This window comes from Schistocerca serialis, chromosome 2, assembly GCF_023864345.2.
Source record: "Schistocerca serialis cubense isolate TAMUIC-IGC-003099 chromosome 2, iqSchSeri2.2, whole genome shotgun sequence".
NCBI lineage: Eukaryota > Metazoa > Arthropoda > Insecta > Orthoptera > Acrididae > Schistocerca > Schistocerca serialis.
In genome coordinates this window covers 798,576,112-798,596,080 of record NC_064639.1, presented here as the reverse complement: position 1 = coordinate 798,596,080, position 19,969 = coordinate 798,576,112, and the positions used below count along the sequence as shown (strand labels likewise).

Below are 19,969 nucleotides of genomic sequence, written 5' to 3'. Positions count from 1 at the left end.
GTACAATAACCGTTTTTTTATTTTTTTTATTGTATTCATCTAAGGAGTTAAACTCTTTACAAGGAAGTAACAAGCTCGTAGATTGACAACTGTCCACCTCAGTATTTATAAAATGTACTTGAAATAAAACTGTTTTTTGTTGCTAAGGAAAAGAACAACACAAGAACACTTGTAAAGATATTAAAAATTCTCTGAGGGCTTGGAATAATGCACCACTGACACCAGCGCCCATGGTGGCTGACACAGAAAGGTGATTGACAGCTGCACTGTAATGTTACTTATACATATAGTTCTATATTCATGGGCACACGACCCAACTCAACACTGCACTGCATTATAATGCAAGAGAACTGAAGCTCATTCACTACATTAACCCCTTCTGGGGAAGCAGAGTGCCTAGATAACAGTTCAGATCTATTTGCTGAGCACATCAACCTTGCCTGCAAGACTGTCATAGTCAACATGTGTTATCATCATTGTTGATATGGTGCTACACGATGTTGTCACTGCTCTTATCAGAGCAGGTATCATTGCATTCATTATCTTTACAGCTAGGTCAGTCACTGTATGCAAGAGCACTGGTGACCACTCCATAACGCATATAGCAAGTTGTCAGGTACAGTGGCAGTGTTGACCTTGTTTCTCAAGTGCCTTATATACTGCAATGGCTTCCAGTCGCCGATATCCTCCTGAGTTAAAACTTAAGGTCTTCTTGAGATGCTGAGCCTCTATGAATTAATTCTGTCTTCAGCTTCTTATAGGAATTTATTGTAGGTGATGATGATGTTATTACATCTTCAATCGCTGCTGCATACTGATGGCCAGACTTTGTGGAATCTGTGGTGATTCCAGCATAAAGAAAACTGGCCCCCACTTGCACAATCCGGAGCATGGGGTTGTTTGACAAGAAGAGCAGTAAACACACAGAAAGTCTAGATGCTGACAGTTCTGTCACTTCCGGCATGTCAGTCATGGTAGAAGGCTTAAGTACTAGCTTGAGTTCTTCATATGCCGTAGTACAGGCTAGATCATGTCAGCCTGGCTGCTTTTCCACCATCTGACCTTTGAATTTGTAGTGTTGAGCTCTAGTCTGAACATTATATGAGTGTAAACTCTCAAGTAAGGAATGAACAAAACTATTGCATTGAACAGAAATGGGAACTATTAAGATGCAGTGGCTTTGAGAAGTTTCACAACATGTAGAGTCTTCCCTGAGATATAAAAATGAATCAATACCGTATATACACTCCTGGAAATGGAAAAAAGAACACATTGACACCGGTGTGTCAGACCCACCATACTTGCTCCGGACACTGCGAGAGGGCTGTACAAGCAATGATCACACGCACGGCACAGCGGACACACCAGGAACCGCGGTGTTGGCCGTCGAATGGCGCTAGCTGCGCAGCATTTGTGCACCGCCGCCGTCAGTGTCAGCCAGTTTGCCGTGGCATACGGAGCTCCATCGCAGTCTTTAACACTGGTAGCATGCCGCGACAGCGTGGACGTGAACCGTATGTGCAGTTGACGGACTTTAAGCGAGGGCGTATAGTGGGCATGCGGGAGGCCGGGTGGACGTACCGCCGAATTGCTCAACACGTGGGGCGTGAGGTCTCCACAGTACATCGATGTTGTCGCCAGTGGTCGGCGGAAGGTGCACGTGCCCGTCGACCTGGGACCGGACCGCAGCGACGCACGGATGCACGCCAAGACCGTAGGATCCTATGCAGTGCCGTAGGGGACCGCACCGCCACTTCCCAGCAAATTACGGACACTGTTGCTCCTGGGGTATCGGCGAGGACCATTCGCAACCGTCTCCATGAAGCTGGGCTACGGTCCCGCACACCTTTAGGCCGTCTTCCGCTCACGCCCCAACATCGTGCAGCCCGCCTCCAGTGGTGTCGCGACAGGCGTGAATGGAGGGACGAATGGAGACGTGTCGTCTTCAGCGATGAGAGTCGCTTCTGCCTTGGTGCCAATGATGGTTGTATGCGTGTTTGGCGCCGTGCAGGTGAGCACCACAATCAGGACTGCATACGACCGAGGCACACAGGGCCAACACCCGGCATCATGGTGTGGGGAGCGATCTCCTACACTGGCCGTACACTACTGGTGATCGTCGAGGGGACACTGAATAGTGCACGGTACATCCAAACCGTCATCGAACCCATTGTTCTACCATTCCTAGACCGGCAAGGGAACATGCTGTTCCAACAGGACAATGCACGTCCGCATGTATCCCGTGCCACCCAACGTGCTCTAGAAGGTGTAAGTCAACTACCCTGGCCAGCAAGATCTCCGGATCTGTCCCCCATTGAGCATGTTTGGGACTGGATGAAGCATCGTCTCACGCGGTCCGCACGTCCAGCACGAACGCTGGTCCAACTGAGGCGCCAGGTGGAAATGGCATGGCAAGCCATTCCACAGGACTACATCCAGCATCTCTACGATCGTCTCCATGGGAGAATAGCAGCCTGCATTGCTGCTAAAGGTGGATATACACTGTACTAGTGCCGACATTGTGCATGCTCTGTTGCCTGTGTCTATGTGCCTGTGGTTCTGTCAGTGTGATCATGTGATGTATCTGACCCCAGGAATGTGTCAATAAAGTTTCCCCTTCCTGGGACAATGAATTCACGGTGTTCTTATTTCAATTTCCAGGAGTGTAGTTCGTAACCAAGTAACTTGACAGGAATATGACTAAATCACAAGACTAACAGTAAGCACACTACTAAGACAGCTCCTCTGGCAGCTGGTGCGAAAAATGTTTGATGGCCAAGATGTAAATAAACACATGTCACACTATATAGCATGACCCTGCACATGGAAGATGTGAGTTGTTACACATTAATGAAACTTCCAAGAAACAAAAGGCAGCACAATAAGGTACTTAAAGGAAAGCTATGTATTGGCACTGCTGTCTTATACACTGTGTAACTACAAAGTAAATTTTTAGGAAGCTTTATGGAGATAAAAACTGCAGTATGTGAGGTTGGCTGCAATGCAGGGAGATAATGAAATATGGAGTGTAAATAAATGTGTGGAAGTTCTTGTCAGAGACAATCATGATCCTTTAATTGATATTTTGGGGGACTGGTCTAGAAATGTGCAAATTGAAGGGGACAAAGGGGTGGAGTGAAGAAGTGTGGATAGCAGGGCATAAATTCTTTGTGAATTTCATTCCATGTACATTGCTTAACAGCAACTGAGCCTCGCAGATAGATGTATCAACAATATATGCAAATGTCCACACTTGGCACAGGACGTGTAGTTGGGCTCAAAGAATCTGGTTGGAGTAATCGGCAAATTGCTTGACATTTGAATATGAGCAATGCCGTTATTCAACAACTCTGGCAGGAGTGGGTGAACCATGACTGAACACAGTGTCAAGGAGGAAGTGGTCAACAGAGAAGGACAACAAAGTTTGAGGACTGAGCAATCATAAGAGAGGCACACGGAGCCCTAGATTCTTCTTTATCATCGATCTGACATGCAACTGGTGCTTCAGTGACCACAAGGACGATTAATAGGTAGCTGACAGAAAGGGGACTGAGCTCACACCATTCCACACTCCAACTGCTGTTAACCTCCTTACACCAACAAACCTGTTTGAAGTAGTGTTGGGCATATTCAGCCTGGGATCTCAATGACTGGAGCAGAATTGCCCTCAGTGTAGAGTCCCACTTTGAACTGATGCCCTGGTCAGAGACGGGATACCAACCTTACTGTTGTGTGGCATATGGTGTGACAACCAGGAGTAATGGGTTGGTCTGGAGTGCCTTTTCATTTTGTAGCAGAAGCCTGTTGGTTGTCATCCATGGCACCCTTACAGCACAGCGGCACATCGACTATTATATACGCTCCTTTTTGTTGCCTGTCACGCCAAGCCATCCTGAGCTTACATTTCAGTGAGATAATGCCTGCCTGCAGATGATGGGAGTTTCTACTGCATGTCTTTGTCTTTGACAAAGCCTGCCTTGCCCAACAAAGTTGTCAGATCTCTCTCCAGTTGAGAGCTTTTGGAGTATTGTGGTCATGGTCCTTCTACCAGCTCAGGATTTTGATGCTCTAATGTGGCAATCAGAAAGAATTTGGCACAATATCCCTCAGCAGGTCATCCAACAACTTTGTCAGTCAGTGCGAAGCCAAATAACTGCTTTCATAAGGGCCAGAGATGGACCAACAGATTATTGACTTGCACCATATGTGAAGTTCTTTCTCTTGATTAAGTCACCCACATTTTCTGAAATTGTAATCATTTGTTTGTCAGTGCATGTACTCCACATTCAGGTAATTTCTTCATAGTGTATCATGATACTCTTTTGTGCACCCCTTAGAGTTTATCTTAATATTTCATTCAGTTCTGTTCATCAATAGAGCATGCTTGTATACCTCTTTCGAAGCTTTTATTAGTGGTTGTCACCTCACTCTCTCCTTTTTTTGTGTCTTCACATCCTCTGTTACTCTTGCCTGATATGAGTTCCATGCGCCTTAAAAGAATTCTGATATAGGTCATAAGCAACATCTTTTATAGAAAAATTGAGGTTTTATTTGTACCTTGTCAGTGAAACTAGTATCTCAATTTGGGCTGCTGTGATCATTCCTATTCATAGCTCTGTGCATTGGTACACTTACGTATTTTCATGGAACAATGAGATGCGGTGACAGTGCCTCAGGTGCTGTGTTTTTGTACTTGCATTCTGGTCAGGGTGCTGAATTCTCCAACATGCTTGACGTTCCTTATGATCTTTTTTGTTAGTTAGAGTATTTATTTAGTATGTATATACTAATTAAATTCATGTGTTGTGTGCATGGACATATGAAAAAGTTGAAAGATGCAATACATTAAAACATTCTCAATATGCAGTCCCTAACTAGAGTACTGTAGATTTTATGCTTGTGCTATGTAATGAAGCACATGAAAGCTGTTTCATTCTTTGCAACTCAGCGTTTTTGAAACTTCATTTTTGAGTTTGTGGAAAACTATGAACTATAACAAAGGACTATTTATATAGGTAAATCAATTAGTAACAATGTTGTATATTGTACATTCAAATGTTATCTGTCAAGAGGTGACATTCCATTAGTAGCACTGACATATGACAGAAAATTCAGTATAGTGATCTGACAGTAAAAGAGGCAAAGTTTCAAAAATTTTACCCAGTGTGAAATTTAACATTTTTCCAGGTGATTAAATGTTCAAAGAGATATTGGCATTGCAGCCAGTTGTCATAAACTTCACTCCATGATATTTCAGCTGGACACAGGCCAGTCATCTTCAGGTGAGCCTTCGAAGACTGATGAAGAAGTTCTCCACTCTGCCGTATACAGCACTCTGAGAGTATTGTCATGAATGTGCGGGAATACTCTCAGCACACTATATAGGAAGAAGCAGAGAATGTCTTTGTCAGTCTTTGATGGGTCACCTGAAGATGACTGCCAAGTGACCAGTCATAAAATCTTGGAGTGAAGTTTACGATGACTGGATGCAATCCCGAAATCTCTTCAGACAATTCTGCCGAACTTAATCACTTAATAAGGATATCAGGCACAAGTGAAGTTTACGATGACTGGATGCAATCCCGAAATCTCTTCAGACAATTCTGCCGAAGTTAATCACTTAATAAGGATATCAGGCACAACATGCTGCATGAGTAAACTCCACAGAAGACATGGTGAGCTTCAGCTGCTGTGGAATTCCTCCACTGTTGAAGGGTTATTCTATAGCTGAAGGCTTTTGCGGTTTAATGTTTCATGAAGTGTACAGTTTAACATTTCATCATTTTATCATCACCAGACTGGCTCTTACTGCATATGAACCAGATAATATTTGCTCATAGTTAACTATATGTTACATGAAATTCCTGAGATTAGAACTCGCAAGAGTTTGGTTGATGTGTGTGTTACCAGTGAACTACGCATCTGCCTTGTTCTAGTTGTTCAACTCCTGACTAGAAGAAATCTTCTTAAATCTTGATTCAACACCAGCATCTATTAAAACAGTATTCTGACAGCTTGTAGCTACAATAGCATTTTATTGCATTTGACCGTACACCAGACAAGACATTAGCGTACTCCTTTATGTTAACTGAGATCCAGTTCAGATTATGACAGTCAACGAATTAAACAAAAACTGCTATTACAAAAAGGTTCAGTATATGTCGACATTTGTGGTGCTCTGTTATGTAGTGTTGCACCATGTGTGCCGTGTGCATTTATTTACAAACACCGTGCTATCCAACATTTTTTGCCACACAACAGATGCACTGTGTTTTATGTACTTGTCTTTTAGAGATGTTATTCTTCGTTTATGATTTTTATATTTTGTACCTCGCATGCACATAAGGATTTGGCATAGTTATGAGATAACTCTGATGTTTTGTTCCCTGCATGTTAACTGATTCTGAATTGCCAGATCAGACCAATTGAACAAGCTGTGTATTTTTCACTGTCTTCTGTGTCTGTGGTCAATAAAGCTACTTTAATTGTTTGAGGGAGTTTTTGTGTAGTCTGGTTCCATCATATCAAGTACATGCAAGATCTGACGGTCAAATGACAGTCTGCACAGCTTGTACTGACATCATTCTTGTTGTATATTATTATAATAGAGGGAAACGTTCCACGTGGGAAAAATTATATATAAAAACAAAGATGAGGTGACTTACCGAACGAAAGCGCTGGCAGGTCGATAGACACACAAACAAACACAAACATACACACAAAATTCAAGCTTTCGCAACAAACTGTTGCCTCATCAGGAAAGAGGGAAGGAGAGGGAAAGACGGAAGGAAGTGGGTTTTAAGGGTGAGGGTAAGGAGTCATCCCAAACCCGGGAGCGGAAAGACTTACCTTAGGGGGAAAAAAGGACAGGTATACACTCGCACTCACGCACATATCCATCCACACATACAGACACAAGCAGACATATTTTGTATATTATGTTCGAGTCATTGCTATTCATTGGGACAGTGCACAGTGCAGCAGTCTCTTCAAGCATTGGTGCTACAATTTTTGTTGCCTCACAAAGTATGTAAGGAATATCTCATGCAAATTAATAGAATAAGCACAACAGACCATGCTCCACACTAAACTGTCATACATAGTAAAGATAGTTCTGACTCTCAAAATGACTTTTCTACTCAAATTTACCAAAACACACAACTATGTACACTTGCTCATTTGTATATCATGTTAGCACAGGATTTTGCTATTAATCAGATGGTGTTCTTTTTTGAATCAAAACAACAAAATAGCAGAAAATCTTGTAGCCTTTCAAAATAACAGTCCTTACAGCGAAAATGAATGGTAGAGGGAACAGCTGTAGTTACTTTTATGTTCCTTAAATAGAATGTTTGCTTAAGATAGTGTGTTGCCTTCAGTGTATCAAATTATCTGAAACATATCTTACCTGTGATTTCTTGATAACCTTCAGTAGCTCATCATCAAAAGTCCATTGTTTTCCTGTAATCTGGTTTCATAATGAGCTTTTAAGTAGGTTAATGGACACAACATAGTATTTTGTTAACATGACTGCTTTTCTCATTTATTATCATTAATGACTGCATGATGATCAGTGTAATCTCTCACATAGAATATTAATTACAGATAGATACTTCCAATAAACTGCAGAACACTTGGACAGTGGCCAGATTTCATCACAAAGGTGGTTTTGTTTGCATAGTCACTCAACACAATTGACACTCATACTGGTGATAGCAGCAATGATGATTACACAAATTGATGTAGAAACAAAATTGTTAAGGCTTTCGTGGCCACTTGTTGACAAACTGCCTATTGGCTTCTGTCTCGGGTTCTTTGGCCGACGTTCATCTAATGATTTTTCTGATGTTTCGCCAGGACGAGTGACTGGCATTGTCAAAGCTTCACCCTCCATTGCCAGTTCACCACCGGCAATGGAGGGTGAAGCTTTGACAATGCCAGCCACTCCTGCTGGCGAAACGTCAGAAAAATCATTAGATGAACGTCGGCTGAAGAAGCCGAGACAGAAGCCAATAGGCAGTTTGATGTAGAAACGTTAAATGGGTGAAAGTTAGGCTCTGACTTTTTGCACATGATTTCAGATGCTGATGAATAGATGTTATTTGTGTAGATTCTAGCCAGAACTTCTTACACACAGATATTATAATGATGACATCCAGGCATGGACTTTCACACATGTTAGTTACTATGTGATGTGCATGCAATTGAGTACGTGTATGGGATGTTACCTGTGGAATCTGAGGAACTTTTACATTTTAGCCAACTGACATATAGAGATGTTGACTTGTACAGACTTTTATACTGAGATGTTAATACAAGTTCCATCACAGAGCTGTTATCTGGGCGATGGCTAAGGATGAACTGAGGATTTTCAGTTTTCTTATCAGATCATCATTTTTTTTTTTTTTTTTTTTTTTTTTTTTTTTTTTTTTTTTTTTTTTTTTTTTTTTTTGTTCCAGGTCATACCGATCTGTTTGAGTCCACATATATACCCAATTCTAAGGCTGGAAGTAAACTAATATCTTTATTTTCTCTGCTTTAAAATCGTATTTGTACTGTCAGCGTATAAACTTGCAATAGCAAGATTATTATTTTATCAGCATATTAGAGATGTTTGAGTGGCAATACACTGCTGGAAAAAATTACTCTTGAGGACAAGGTCATTTCATTGACAACTAAGGTGACAGTTAGTTCATCATTGTAGAAGTATATGCTAACAAATTCAGACCAAATGAAGCATGTCTCATAGTAAAGAGTACCCAAACAGTTGCTTCAGTACACAGTGTGCTCCACCTCTGGCAGCAATGGAAGCATGTATTCTTGCATGCAAATTATCATAAAGTACTAAATGGCATACTATGATAGAGTGTCCAAAGCATCATATGCCTTTTGTTTGAATTCAGCAATGTGTCTTGCTATACATGCTCATTTTCTGAGAGATGTGGAGATCTTGCTGACCAGTTGTTGTACAGCATGAAGAGCACATTGTATCACAACAGTAATATGTGGATTTGCATTGTCGTGCTGAAAAAGTACAGACCACTGTTAAAAGCAGTGACACACAACCGACATATTGTGCCCAACATGTGCAGCATCCAGCTTCTTGCAGGCCCACAGTGTTAACCCCCTTTCAAATGGCTATAGTGTTGTACAAGAGTATGTACTTGTCATTGGGGCATGGTCGTACCCTCGAATAAATGTTGCAAATAATGTTCACCTCTAAACTCGGCACAATTATTGCCAGCAGATTCAAAATGGAGGGTGCACAGGCAGGCCTCCTTAGTACCATCTGATCACAGATGACTGTGACAGATGAATCACTAACACTACATCCACTCAATATACGTATATTATACCCTGGCGTCTTTAAGAGAGCTGCATATTTTTTCAGCAATGTAGTAACCATTAATTATGCTGATAAATATAAAGTGATTTCATGCATGGGTGTTCTTATTCATTAAATCACATACTATGTTGTGTAACATAGTAGTAGAGCTATATGCTGAGTTACAATGTTCTGTGTTCTGTCACAGAACTGAGCACCTGAAAGTTCATAGCAGTGTAGTAAGTTTTTCGAACACAGTGCCACACTGTCTCTCATTGTTTATTTTATACATTAGGAAAACACAATATCTGTACTGTGCAAACCACATTCAATGTGATTTTCATGCTCAGACATTTCACTTTCATGTTCAGACATGTGACTGCATATTCATTACAATGCAGATTCAGCATATTAGGCAAATGTCCACTGATATCATTTCATGACATTTCATTTTCATGTTTTTCAACCTCATCAGTCAATTCATTTCATTTCAGTACATTTAATTCATTTCCTCATGTCGGGGTCAGCCATGATCTACCACTGACTCCATTCTCCCAGTGGAGCTGTTTCTACACTTTCTGTAGGAGAACATCTGGCAGTAGTGTGTGGAAATCATAGGTGGAAACACCAGTGATAATGGCAGTTCAAGCATAGGCCTAGACAGAGGCTCCAACAGCCTAATAGTGAAGATGCTAAAAATAAGCAAGAAATCCAGGTTTGAGTCCAGGTCTGACACAAAATTCTAATTATCACGACAATATTTTGAGACAATTTGCGTACACCCATTTTTACAGGTGGGTGTGTCATCACTATATATTCAAGCTTCTAAGTATTTTTGCATTGAGTTTTTGACTGATTACAAATACAGCTGAATGTTTATTTTACAAAGTCAGCAGTGTATCTAATAACCGTCTTACAAGGAACCCCTTGAGTGTGAGGTCACAAGTTCAGTCTTTAGTAATGCTCATTTGAAAGTGTTGTGTTAGGAACTATGACAGGAAAAATATTAGCTGCTAATGACTCACCATGTGCATCAGGAGGGCAACAGAAAATGAGTGTCTTCTAAGTATTTTTGCATTGAGTTTTTGACTGATTACAAATACAGCTGAATGTTTATTTTACAAAGTCAGCAGTGTATCTAATAACCGTCTTACAAGGAACCCCTTGAGTGTGAGGTCACAAGTTCAGTCCTTAGTAACACTCATTTGAAAGTGTTGTGTTAAGTACTATGACAGGAAAAATATTAGCTGCTAATGACTCACCATGTGCATCAGGAGGGCAACAGAAAATGAGTGTCTGGGAGGTGCAGTGATCAACCTTCTATGAGATGTATGTATTGCACTTCACAAAATGAACTTCGTTGGCATTCAAGAAATATTCAAAACAACCCATTAACTTGCATTCACAAACACTGAATGAAAAATGATGTGCCACAGTGATTAGAAAGGAAAGGAACATCAAGACTGAAGATGAACTCCTTGGGAGCTACAAACTGTGCAGGATGTTCAGTTAGGTAACCGCTCTTAAAGAATGCATATAGAATCATATTGGTGTTACAGGGCGATGAAAATTGATGGAATGTGATGGCATGCAGCCGAATGCAAAACAGATGATGATGATGATGTTTGGTTTGTGGGGCGCTCAACTGCGTAGTTATCAGTGCCCTACAAATTCCCAACCTTTGCTCAGTCCAATCTCGCCACTTTTATGAATTATCCTGAAATGATGAGGACAACACAAACACCCAGTCATCTTGAGGCAGGTGAAAATCCCCGACCCCACCAGGAATGCAACCCAGGACCCTGTGCTCGGAAAGGGAACACACGACCGCAAAACCATGAGCTGCGAACGAACGCAAAACAGTCTGTTGTGGAGCTTATTCTGGAACTTACTATCCTTTAAGGCATAGCTGAAGGTAGTGTGATAATATGTGTTGTAGGCACAGAAAAAATAAACATTCAGACCAGGAATCAAGCAAAAGCAAGTTATTTCGACCAGATATATGTCAAAAGCAGTGCTCATATTAAAGCTGTAGTTCTCTTGCTTGCTGTGATGTAAATATTCCCTATGCCCTTGCAAGATCATGTTCATGAGAGAGAATTGTATGGGACAGAGCACCTCCAACTTCTCGCAGCACAATAAATAACTTTCCTGCCAATTTACCATCCAGATTAATGATCAGTATAATTATATACAAGTGCATTAAGGCACTGATGTTTGTTGATCGTGATGCAACTCTCTTGGTACCTCTAATTTCTAGGGTTCCTTTCATGAGCATTTCCTCTTTAAATCCTGATGGTTAGAGTTGAAAAACAAATTCCTTACTGAATGATGGAATAAGTTTGTTTCTCTCATCAACAAATTTTCAAGCTGGTCCCACAGTTTTATGTGCATCATCAAGTTGACACTTCATTTGAAATTTCATTATCTTATGCTTCCAGTTCTGTAGCATTGTTTGGTGGTGTGCAGTCATTCACTGCTAGCCTTAAAATCACTGTGACTTACGTTGTGCACAATTTGATGTGCAAATGTAGTAAGTCACTATCATGCACATCCTGTGAATTGTCTCAAGCATCCATGAAACGCTCAGACACCAGTTTTTATTATGCACTATGTGATCATATTGCTGCAGAATTATTCAAAATCTATTTATAATTTTTTTTTACTATGCTGCAGATGATCAACCATGTACATAATTATTTTTAGTACCAGCTCCTTGGACAACAACAGTTCTTTACTGTATTTCACTGGAGATGGGATTTGTGGCTCCCTGTCTGACAAGGGTGGTGAATAACATGGCTCAACATCTGTTTCTATATCACTTTCACTTATTAAGCATGTATTGTAATCGCTGTACTTTTCAAGTCCATTGTCCACACAGTCGAGTGTATACGACACCACACATTCCACTGACACTAACATTTCAGCTGTCAATTCTTTCTCACTCTGTGAAATTCCTTGTGTTCCTTTCTGACGAAGTCTCAGCTTTGGCAACTGTTGTTGTAGATGAAATACTCTGCAAAATTCCTTGCGTTCCTTTCTGATGAAGTGACAACATTGGCAACTGTTGTTGAAGATGAAATGCAATGCTTGCTTTTTTTTTTTTTTATCATTGCTATTGATCTACTGTGCATCAACACCACTAGTACTGTAGCATTTTTGTGAGTTATTTGTCGACTAAGCATTTCAACTACCTTACAGTTGGATGCCTCCAGTCCTGCCCCTGTTGCCATTAGTAGCCAATATTGTTGTTGCATGATAGACAATTTGTGGGACACCAAGTGCTGTAAACATCATTGATGTTTTTGCGACCTCACACTCAAATGGTACCTTGTTAGAAACACTATGATAGAAAAACAGTTTCTAGTTACATGATGAGTTTGTTATCTCCTTGGAGGTTGTTGTTTTTAAACTAATTTCTGTTGATGGAGTAAACAGTGTCTACTAGAGTAAATCTAATGCTTCTGTATTACATTGTTTACTAGCACGTGCAATGAATGTTGTCACTGTGAGGAAAGAACTGTTTCAATTAGTGTTTAATGATTTCAGCCTATCATGATTTCCGCTGCAGCCATTTTCTGGGAGCTAGTTAGCTATATAATCCATGGGTCACTGGACACAATATATCATGATGACATGGGTCAAGTCTGATTACAGGATATTAACTTACGTGATAATGTTTGCTGACCATTTACAGATGAAGTCTTTGAATATTTAGTTTAATAACACAAGCAACTTTGTGAAATTTTTGCAATAATAAGATGCAAATTTTAAAATAAAACCCTTCTATGGAATCAAATGAGTTGCCCAGTAGGAATTTTTTAAGCTTCCTTTCAAATTCAGCTTTGCTGTCTATCAGGATATCATGGACTAAATGATAAAAGATTTTGGTAGCAATGTTATACCCCCTTTTCTGAACTAAATTCATTCTTAATGAAGAGTAATGAAGATCATTTTTTTCTTATAGTATTATAACCATAGACGTCTGTGTTACTCCTGAGTTGTAATGGATTGTTTACAATAAATTTCACAAGAGAAAAGAAGTGCTGTAATTCTCTCGTAATCGGTATTTTATACCTAATTCCATCATCAGTACTCTTCAAGGTACACTTTCTGGCAGTGAAGCCTTTCATTCATAAAGATGATGTATCCCAGAAGGTGATTCCATATGATACACTGTCAAGTCACTTTAATGTAACTACCTGTTAAAAGGCTGAATAAGCACCTTTTGCAGTGTGGACCACAGCAAGATGTGCAGTAAGGAGAGTCAGTAAGCTTCTGGAAGGTAGCAATGTGGATGTGCTATGACCTGGTGTGCTGCATTTCTTGGTTGAGAATCCATTGCACAAACAGCCCAATTGAAATGGTTTCATAGATTCTCAATTGGGTTTAAACCTGGGTTGTTTAGTGGTCAGGGGATTATGGTGAACACATGCTGGTGTTAGCCAGTTGTGCACGTACACTGCAAGCTGTGTGACATGTTGCATTGTGCCACTAGTAAATATCATTGTACTGAGGAAAAACAAACCACAGGCAGGGATGGACATGGCTTCAAGGATAGATGCATAGTTGTGTTGATCCCTCATGCCTTCCAGAATGATGAGATCACCCAGGTTATTTGGTGGCCAGGGGATTATGGTAAATTCGTGCTGGTGCTCTCCAACTGTGCACATACACTGCGATTCCATAAACGGCTTTCTTCAGTCTCCATACTGTTCTAAAAGTTTTTCTAGTGGAATGATATAAATTTGTTCATTTAAGTCTCCATAGAGATAATCAGATAGATATTACCCTTACATCTGTAGATTTTATTACATTAAGAGTGACGTGTTGAGTTTTATCTGCAAGAAAGTCTTGAATTCAATTTGCAAGTCTGCTCTGATACTCCATAAGCTTGTATTTTTTTCACTGAACAGCAATACAGGATGGTGTCAAATGTCTTACTGAAATCAAGGAACATGGCATCAACCTGAGTGCTGTTGTCCTCTATGCTGTGGATCTCATGGAGGAACAGAGCAAGCTGAGTCTTGCAGGATGTCTGTTTGTAGAATCCTTATTGATTTTTATAGCAGAGATGTTCGTTTCCCAAAAAATCATAGTTCTTCAGCATAAAACATATTAAACGAAACTTCCTGCCAGATTAAAACTGTGTGCCGGACCGAGACTCGAACATATTCCATAAATCTACAACAGATCGATGTCAACGATATAGGACTATAATTGTGTGGAGCTGTCTTATGGCCTTTCTTAAAAATGGGAATGACCTACACTTTTTTCCAGTTGTTAGGTACCTTTCATTACTCCAGTGATCTATGATAAATTACTGTTAGAAGGGGAGCAAGTTCTTTCACATAATCTTTATAGAATCTTATAGGTATCTCATCTTGTCCTGACACCTTTCCCCTACTATGTGATTGTAGCTGCTTTTCAGTTCCACAATCATTTATCTCAATATCTGCCATTTCAATGTTTGCACGATAATTGAAAGGAGGGACAGTGTTACAATCTTCCGTGGTGAAGCAACTTTGGAAGGCTGAATTCAGTATTTCATTTTGGAAGACCGAATTCAACATTTTGGCCTTCTCTCTGTTATCTTCTGCTTTGGTGCTGGTGTGGTCACTGAGAGAATGAATAGATGATTTTGACCCACTTACATATTTTACATATGATGAAAATCTCTTAGGGTATTTACTCAGATCGATTGACAATATCTTAGTTTCAAAATCATTGAACACTTCTCTCATTTCTCTCCTTACGCACAATTTTGCTTTGTTCAGATTTTGTTTGTCAGCTAGGTTTTTACTTCTCTTGAATTTGAGATGAAGTGCTCTTTGTTTATGTACTGCTTTTCTAATGTGGCTATTAAACCATGGTGGATCTTCCCTATCCCTTAAAATCTTACTTGGAACACACTTGTCTAGGGCATATTGAATAATGCCTTTGAATTTTTTCGATTTGTTCTCCATATCTTCATCCTCATCACTGAATATTTGATGCTGACTGCTGAGGTATTCTGAAATTTGTATCCTGTCACCCTTGCTGAGCAGATATATCTTCCTACCTTTCTTATCATTTCTTGTAGGATCCATTGTCATAGATGCTGTCACAGCCTTATGATCACTGATACTTTCCTCTACGTTAACTGATTCGATAAGTTCAGGTCTATTTGTCACCAGAAGATCTAAAACATCACCCTCGCGAGTTGGTTCTCTAACTATTTGCTCAAGGTAATTTTTGGACAAGACATCCAGAACAATGCCACACGAATCCTTGTATGTGGCACCAGTTTTGATGGCATAACATTCCCACTCTATACCTGGTAAGTTGAAGTCACCCCCTATTACAACAGCATGATCAGGAAAATTACTAATGATATTCTGCAAGTTCTGTCTGACCGCTCTAAAACTACAGATCCTGACCCAGGTGATCTATAGAAGCATCCAATCACCATTTTTGAGCATTCTTTGATACTCAATTTCACCCAGATTAATTCACATTCAGAATCTGTGATAACTTTGCTAGATTTTATCAAATTTTTTACTGCAATAAACACGCCACCACCATTGGCGACTAACTTATCCTTGCAATAAACTTTCCAATCTGAACTTAGAAGCAGTTTACTTGATGTCCAAAAGGGCATGATCATTGGCTTTCAGGCCAAGGGTGGAAGCATTTCAAAAATAGCTTAGTTTGTAAACTGTTCATGCACCACTGTAGTTAAAGTATAACACCTGTGGCCAAATGGTGCTATTGAAAACCAGGGATGTGGCAGCTGTGATGCAACACAAGCCATAGATGACAGGGCTGGCTGATGCCTGCAGAGATATGTACAGGTGAAAAGATATGCAACCGTTGAGCAACTGAACATCCAGATGAATCTAGGGGCTACCAGTAGTGCCTCCTCAACAACTGTTCAGCAAACATTGCTGCATATGAGCCTGCCTGATTTATGTACCCAAGCTGACTGCTGTTCATCACTGACAAAAATTGGAATTTGTGTGCCATTACCACAGCTGGACACCCACTGAGTGACAACAAGTAGCCTTTTTTTTTGTTTATTTTACATATCTAGTTCTGTAATACCAAATTGAGGAGCAAATCTCCTTCGTCATGGAACATGTCCATACATGATATTGCAACAGAAAAGTAATAGTAGATAGAATGAAGTATTTATGAATCCTAAAAAGGCATCAAGCTAGAAGATTATATAAATGCAGTTGGCAATATAACACAGGAATCAGCTTAAGTTTTCAAGGAAATCTTTGACAAAATAGAAGAAGTGACCCATGAGGAAACTCTTCAGATTAGATTTGAAAAAGTTCATGGATTACTGGTAAAATTTTGGAATTCTTATTGAAAATGGATGCAGCAGAATACTGCATGCCTTTCTGTATAAGAGTCAAAGAGGTGGGATCCAAATGCAGATTGGATTTCTGCTTAGTATTAACTGAGTGAAAGCTGCTAATTCTTGGGAATAAGCTGATATTGTTAACAAGGAACAACATTAAAGTGTATACACCTATATTGGCAGAAAACCTAGACTAATGAACAGGGGTCGACAAGAGGTTCACTAACTTACACCACTTATTGCTCATTCCTGAATCAGAAATTCCCCTTGAGAATGGGAATAGTTGTCCCAAAATATAGTACCATATATTGTAAGTGTTTGAAATTAAGCAAAGTATAGTACTTTTCATGTCAAACTATCACTTACTTCAGATACTGTTCTAATAGTAAAAATGGCAGCATTAAGTGTTTGAACAAGATACTAGATCCTGAACATGGGGTTTACATGACAGTTTACTATCTTGAACACCTAGAAATTTGAAAAGATCAGTATCACTAATCATATGCTGATTCTGTGTAATTAAAACGTCAGGTTTTGTTGAAATGTGTGATAGAAACAGTAAAAACTGAGTTTTTCTGTGCTTAAGCATTTGTTTCTTTTCTACAAGCCATGAACTTATGTATTGAACTGTACTCTTTGAAACAGTGCTAATTATCACACAACATCCTTTACTAACAAGCTAGTGTCATCTGAATCATGGTATGCTCCATTGAACAGATGGCCCTTGGCATGCACAGTGTGAAACATTCAAAAGCAAACATCATGCAACCAGGAAGAAGCATTATGGGCTGGGGAATATTTTCATGGCATTCATCGGGTAATCTCGTCATTCTGGAAGGCACAGTGGGTCAGCCCAAGTACACATCTGTTCTTGGAGATCATGTCCACCCTTGCATCCAGTTTACTTTCCCTGGCCACCAAAATCCCAAGATTTAAACCCAGTTGAGACCCCATGGGACCACCTCAGTGGGGCTGTTCAGTCCACGGATCCTGCCAAGAACACTAGTGCAGGTGGCCATGGCACTGAAGTCAACACAGTTCTACATGTCTGTCAGTACCTTCCAGAACCTCACTGCCTCTTTTCTTGCACATCTCAAGCTGCAAAACATAGTTCTTCAGGGTTTTGACAGGTGGTCACATTAATGTGACTGGACAGTATACTACGTGAGTACACAGCCAATCTTGTTACTATCCTCAGAGGCCAGGATTACAAGCTTATTTCCTTTAGCTATTTACCCACCCATAGAGCATTTGGCTCACCCTCACAGCAGTTATCAGATACATATGTCTCTCGTCATGAAGTAGTGTTCTTGCCAGAGTGAGGCCTACACCAAAGAAATTCTGCACTTAGACTATAATTCACATATTATAAGTGTGACTGTAGTTTTTCTCACATGACTCACACTAAATATACTAGTTGAGTTAGCATGTGAGCTTCTGCAATCTCTCCCACACAAATTTCTGGTTGGTAACTGCAGCTGTTGGCTGCTTCTTTGCAGTTTTTGTATGAAACTTTCTTGCAGGCTGTATAATGTATTTTTACTTACCCTCTGTCCCCTTGCATGTTATGTTCATTAGTGACGGATGTGTTGTTTTTCTATTTTTGTATGTTAATTCAGATTGGATCTGCAGTAGAGCATGGCTTTTACATTGTTATATAAGTGTCATTCAACCAGCAACCACATCAGACAGTAACAACATTATCTCCTCATGCCTGTTTAAGCATGTGCTGGCCGCAGTCACTCAGTAAAGACACAAAGTTTTCCAGCAATGTTTATGTACATGTTTCCTCCTAGGTGACACATACATTCAAATTCTTGCATCAAAACCTGAAACTATGTTTGAAATAATGGGAATGTCTTGTGTTTAAATTTAGTATTGGTGGAAATATAAACTCACAAAATAATGAATTTTCTAAACATTAGCATGTGCTAGGTAATCTGGTGTATATCTCTATACAGTTTATCCTTGTTTACATACATAATTACACTTGTGCATTCTTGCTACTGAGTGACACCTCATACTTCTCAGATACATTAGTCAGAGCATCTTTTTTATATCTTGATGTTGAGTTCTGTTGTATGTTTGCAACAACAACAAATACTGACTTGAATTACATTAAGAAGTTACTACAAAATACTTTTGATGCTTCACTATTACCTCATATTTTCAATGAGTGATTTATCAGAGCTCTGACTTCTGTGTTCCATTTAATGGAAGGTCTTTATTTGGCAATATTGCATATATTTTTAGGCTGGTGTTGATGACTCTGGGGTTATAACATACATGGATGCAAAAATACATCACAACAAAGGATATTGTAGTAATGAAAATGTTGTTACGTGGGCCATGGGTCATCTTCAGAATGCCTATGATAAAAGTAGATGGACAATAAGTGGTTATTGTGTGAAAACTGATCTTCCAGCCAATACTTACTGTAGAGCACCAGGTAAGATGTGACAAAATCTTTTCTATTTAATATTTTCTTTTTGAAAATATTTCTTTGCTCTAGGTGTTTTACTGCTTTAATAATATGGAAGCCACAAGGCTTTTTTTCTTTAATAATATGGAACACACAAAATAAAAGTGCACTATGTTATACAAGGAAGGAAAGTAATATATTGATAACAACTTCTTGGTTCTCAAACAAATCTTTCATTCATAAAAGAGACATAAAAGATAATGAATATAATGGGTGTAAGAAACTCTTTGGTACCAAAAATTAGTATCCTTTCACTGTAAAGAGAAGAAATACTGCAGATTAGCAAACAGTTTTGATAACAAATATAATTATTTCTGCCATCATGACTAAGTTCTTATGGTGTGTGGAAACCATTACTATCTTTGTATATCCGCACTTGAATCTGTTTCTACACTTTCTTCTGCAACCAGTCATATTTTAGTTGACATAGGGTATCTCACAATGGTATTATTTGTTCTACTTTGATCTGTTCAGTGATAATATGCATGAAAAATGACTGCATGTGTGCTTTTGTACTCATTCAAATTTTATCACAATTTCGTCCGTGCAGTATATAAAGAGTGGGAGGGGTCTTAAAATCTATTTTCTTATTATTAATTTCATTTTAGACCTGTGACACTTTGCAGATATAGAAAAAGTCAAAAGACAACACAGAATTAACAGTTATATCAAAATAACAACTTAACACAATTTATGATATATTATTTCAATGGACATTAGAGAGTTTGACATATGTATGCGAACAGTAAAGCAATTTATAATAGAGGTGGTTGCCATGGACAAAACAGGGACATTCCATATCTGTAACAACACC

The 19,969-nt window shown here is 39.4% G+C and overlaps 1 protein-coding gene across 2 annotated transcripts in view; it reads left to right on the top strand.

Annotated features, from left to right (window-relative positions):
• LOC126458039 (uncharacterized) overlaps nucleotides 1-19,969 on the top strand; it is a 425,031-nt gene that overhangs the window by 280,871 nt on the left and 124,191 nt on the right. For both annotated transcript variants that reach the window (XM_050094831.1, XM_050094830.1), the window contains exon 18: nucleotides 18,927-19,122. In XM_050094831.1, coding sequence (XP_049950788.1) covers nucleotides 18,927-19,122 — 196 coding nt within the window. The remainder of the gene's footprint in view (nucleotides 1-18,926; nucleotides 19,123-19,969) is intronic.